The sequence below is a fragment of the Malania oleifera genome, chromosome 2 (genome assembly GCF_029873635.1).
Source record: "Malania oleifera isolate guangnan ecotype guangnan chromosome 2, ASM2987363v1, whole genome shotgun sequence".
In the NCBI taxonomy this organism is placed as follows: Eukaryota; Viridiplantae; Streptophyta; class Magnoliopsida; order Santalales; family Ximeniaceae; genus Malania; species Malania oleifera.
Genome location: NC_080418.1, coordinates 61,584,417 through 61,588,730, shown reverse-complemented (window position 1 = coordinate 61,588,730; position 4,314 = coordinate 61,584,417). Strand labels below are relative to the sequence as shown.

At 41.9% G+C, this 4,314-nt stretch overlaps 2 protein-coding genes across 2 annotated transcripts; both read right to left on the bottom strand.

Annotated features, from left to right (window-relative positions):
* Positions 1-847: 847 nt before the first annotated feature.
* On the bottom strand, positions 848-1,336 carry LOC131148213 (uncharacterized). The gene has a single exon (XM_058097941.1). The coding sequence runs from the start codon at positions 1,334-1,336 to the stop codon at positions 848-850; it is 489 nt and encodes a 162-aa protein (XP_057953924.1).
* A 1,504-nt stretch (positions 1,337-2,840) lies between these two features.
* LOC131148921 (ervatamin-B) lies at positions 2,841-4,007 on the bottom strand. Its single transcript, XM_058098883.1, has 2 exons — positions 3,646-4,007; positions 2,841-3,433 (listed from the first exon to the last, which is right to left on the bottom strand). The coding sequence occupies exons 1-2, from the start codon at positions 3,998-4,000 to the stop codon at positions 2,841-2,843; spliced, it is 948 nt and encodes a 315-aa protein (XP_057954866.1). The 5' UTR covers positions 4,001-4,007.
* Positions 4,008-4,314: the final 307 nt, after the last annotated feature.

Below are 4,314 nucleotides of genomic sequence, written 5' to 3'. Positions count from 1 at the left end.
GATAGCCACACAATTGAGATCAGTGGTGAGTTTGCGGATAGACAATAAATTAAATTTAAAAAAAGGCACATAAAGAACATTAGAGAGAGAGAGATTAGGAGAAAAATGCATAGTGCCGGTATGAGTTATAGGAACAACGTCACCATTAGGAAGTTTAATGGGGCATGGTTGATTAAGGAGCTGAATATTGTCAAGAGAAGACAAATTGGAAGTCATATGATCTTAGGCACCTGAATCAACAATCCATTTAGTATTAGAAAAAAAAAGGCAGAATGACAAGATGCAAGGTTACCAACAAATTTGACAGAGTTGGTGTTTGAAGACGATAAGAGATCCAAGAGCTGACAGTATTGTTCATTGGTAAGACCGGGGACATCAATCTCAGAAGCAATTGAAGGACCTGTGACATTATTTGCAGCCATTGAAGAACCAAGTTTTTGGTCGGATGTGCCACGAGACTAAGACTTGTTATTGGGAAAACCGTGCAGCTTATAACATTGTGCTTTCCAATGACCATCACAACCATAGCGGCCACATTTTGGATAACCATGCCCTCGCCCCTTACTATCAGAAGAATAAGAAAAAGTACGAGGAACCACCATAGCAGCAAATTCTGTTGGAACACTAGAGATATGAAGAAGGCGCTGCTTCTCTTCTGGATGCAAAATTGAATAGACTTTGGTGACAGAAGGTAAAGGATCCATGGCTAAAATTTGGTTGCGAATGGACGCATTTGAGTCATGTAGCCCCATCAAAAACTTAAAAAAACTCGCTAAGTGTCTTGCATTCGAATTAATTTGGTTAAAACACCCCAAGTGCACTGTGGTGTGGAGGCAGCATGGCGAGTTCATCCCAATAACCTTTTAAGTGTTGTAAAATACATAGAGATGGTCATGGAACCTTGGGTAAGATTAGCAATGTCACGTTTCAACTTGAAAATACGAGGATTGTTGCTTTGAGAAAAACAATTTTCAAGATCCAGCCATACACCACGGGGGCATTCATGATAGATCAAACTGTGAACAATGGATGAATCAATGGAGTTGAGGATCCATGATAAAACCATATCACTGCAACATTCCCACAATTGAGTTTCTGCTGAGGAGGACGTTGGTTTGGGAAGGGTATTATTAACAAAACCAAATTTATTGTTGGCATTCAAGGTCATTTTCATAGCTATCTTCCAGGTAGGATAATTGTCACCAGTGAGAGGAGTGGACACAAGGATGGCACTTGGGTGATCAGCAAAATGGAGAAAATATGGAGAAGACACGTCTAGAATTGATGAGGATGTTGCTTTGGAGGAGGAGCCTTCCGTTGATGTGATGTTGGACATGGTTCAGATGAACCAAAAAATGTAATAATGCTAAATTCCCCCCAAAATACGATGCACTCATCAATTCCACGAAATCATCAAAATAACCGCCTAAGATGCGACAAATTTAGAACACAATTCATTGAATTGACCACGAACTCACAAGCGTTTCTTTGTTTCCACCAAAACGGCAACGTTGGCAATTGAATGCAGTTCAACCCAACTAGGGTTTCTCCTTGTGTAGATACAAACAAAACATAATCAAATCAAACTGCTTTCATATTGAAATACCCACAATGAGACAAATCATCACCAATCAAAATCGAATCAAACAATCCGCCTATGTGAAATTTTCAAAATTTTGAATGAACAAAATAAATACGTTTAGACACAAAAGGATATAAATCCAAGCCTTTGGCGTATGGAAGATTCTGCCAGATGAGAAGTTGCCCAAAGGAGATGACGGAGACAACGAGAGAATGTTGGAGCAGAGTGCCGAGAGTTGCAGCAGAGAGACGCCGGAAAGAGAGAGAGCCGAGATGACACCGGAACGAGAGAGAGAGCCGAGACAGAGTGAGATGAGAGAGTACTGAGAGCTGCAGCAGAGAGACGACGGAAAGAGAGATGCAGCCGAGAGAGACTGAGAGCCTAAGAGAGGTAGTCTGCCGATGACGAGTGACAAGGACGAGTCGACGATGATGAGAGAAGCAGAGAGATTAATCAGCCAAGGATGAGTGGAGATGGACGAGGTGGAGCGAAAAAGCGAGACGACGACGAAGAACTGAGAGATTGAGACGTCGTCGAGAGTTGCTGCTGCTGCTCTTCGCCGGAGAAGACGTCGTCAGGTGGTGACGGCTGTCGGGAAGCAGGGTCGTCCACTGCTATCTGCTGTAGAGAGACGGAAGAACCGAGAGGCTGTAGGAGGCTGCGTTCAGAAACGAGCGAGAGGCTGTGATAGGCTGCGGCAAGGAAGGTTAGGGAAAAGAAAGAAAAAAAATTAGGTTTTGAATTTGGTTTTGAACTTGGCTTTGATACATGTTAAAATTGGGAGAAAAGTTAATTTTTCTCTATTAATTCACACTTATTACAAGGATTATAAGGGTATATATATACATGAGAGAATTTAAAAATGGAAAGTGTATATTTTTATAATAATACTCAATGAGAAATAAGACTAGTACTTATTTTATTTTAGAGAACAACCATACAAGTCATAATACAAGTAATTTGATATTCATATACAAATCTATGTAAAGTCATTTCTCTCACCCATTTAACTCCCATTACATTCACACCCCCTAACAGCATGCATTCCTTCAAGTTACCTGGCTATTATTTTATCTGCATTTTGTAATTTTGTTATTCTGCTTATACTGAAACGCCCAGTTTATTAAATCCAACTTCTGAATCAGAAATTTATACTGAAGTACGTACTTTGCGTAGAATTACTTTCTAAAGGAACTTGTTAAAGCTAGCATACATAATTCCACTACTGCTCAAAAGATCAGTTCCACCATAAGACTGCTTAGTCCTTAACGGGGTAGCTGGGTTCCATGGCAATGCCACAAATTCCCCTCCTATCACCAGGATTACGTTTCATTCTTATATAACCCGCTTCACCCCAGTCAGTACCCCATGAGTTTTTCACGAGCCAGTACTTTTTACCATTATCTTCTCCATAACCCACCGCCGCCACTCCATGGTTGAGTTCGTTCCCGCAGAGTCCATCAAAGATCCCTTCAGAATAAAGCTGAAAGGCATAACCACCCGCATCAATGGCAACAGATACTGGCTGGTGGGAAACCGCAGCTTGCAGGCTCTTCTCATCGTTTTTAGGGACCGATTCATAGCCGCTTATTGTCACTGCTGGCTTTCCTGCTTCGCCTCTGTTACAGGTGCCATCCTTTCCTGCGTAAGGGTAGCTTGCTTCGGTGGTAAGGCCTCCGTTCTTTTGGATGAATGCAAATGCTTTCGCCATGTATCCACCGTCGCATCCTTGATTATCAGAGCCAACATCGCAGTCGACAAGCTCTTGCTCCGACAGCGACACCAATTGTCCTGCTTTGATCTTGTTGATGCCTTCCACTGCGGCAACTGCAGAGAATGCCCAACAACTCCCTGCATCAAGAAATAGATATAGTCAGGTGTTGCTCTTCTCCGCAAACACTGGTATGAAGGTTTTTGTTCTAGAAATTTTGACATTATAATGGCTTGAAATTATGTAATTTTTGGAGCCAGTTTAGATTTAAGATGAAGTAATTTTATTAGTATTATATTAATTAAGACGCTCTCTAATCAATGAGCATTTTGTGAATAAATTTTTTTTGTACCACATTGGCCTTGATCTTTGATCGGTGTTACGGCACCATGCTGTCTCCAATCCACGCTGTCGGGTGAACCTATACAGTTCCCATATCTGAAGGTCTGATTCCGTCTTTGAGGCTTATGATGCTGAAGACCCAAGAAGTTAGACCTGAACTCCTCATTTGTCATGTCTGCAAATTTGTTGTCTGCAAGTCTGAAAGAGAGGTTCTGAGAGTTGATGAAGTCGACATACTCAATGTTGGATTGGTAAATCCCAAACCGTTGTTCCCACTCATCTCTGTCCTTGTATCGTCGGCCGTATTGTGCCAACCATTTCTCGTACCTTTCTTCAATGGATTCCCGGTCATGCTTCGGCGACATCCTTCTCTCAGAATATGCATTTGAAGGAACGCAGAGGATCCACGCGAGTAGGGTCATGGAAGCAAACCATAAGGCCAGAGGTGCCCTCATGGTGGCTTGCGATGCAGTACTCGGAGCACGATCAGAGCTTATGCCTCCATGCTTATTAATAACGACCCGGGGGTCGGAATTTTTATCCCGTGAAATCATGATTATGCATTTCTATGGTACTTCAACTAATCCTGAATCTTGTTTTTGTTCATGTTTTTTGTACTTGTTGATTTCAACAAGGCAGGTATTCCTGCATGTGCTGTTCCGTTCACGTATTTTCGTGA

Bases quoted from the DNA above. Each gene is read 5' to 3' on its own strand.
- LOC131148213 (XM_058097941.1), bottom strand. From the start codon at position 1,336: ATGTCCAACATCACATCAACGGAAGGCTCCTCCTCCAAAGCAACATCC.
- LOC131148921 (XM_058098883.1), bottom strand. From the start codon at position 4,000: ATGTCGCCGAAGCATGACCGGGAATCCATTGAAGAAAGGTACGAGAAA. The intron at 3,434-3,645 runs GTACAAAAAAAA...TTCTTGATGCAG, and splicing joins CAAAGATCAAGGCCAATGTG to GGAGTTGTTGGGCATTCTCT.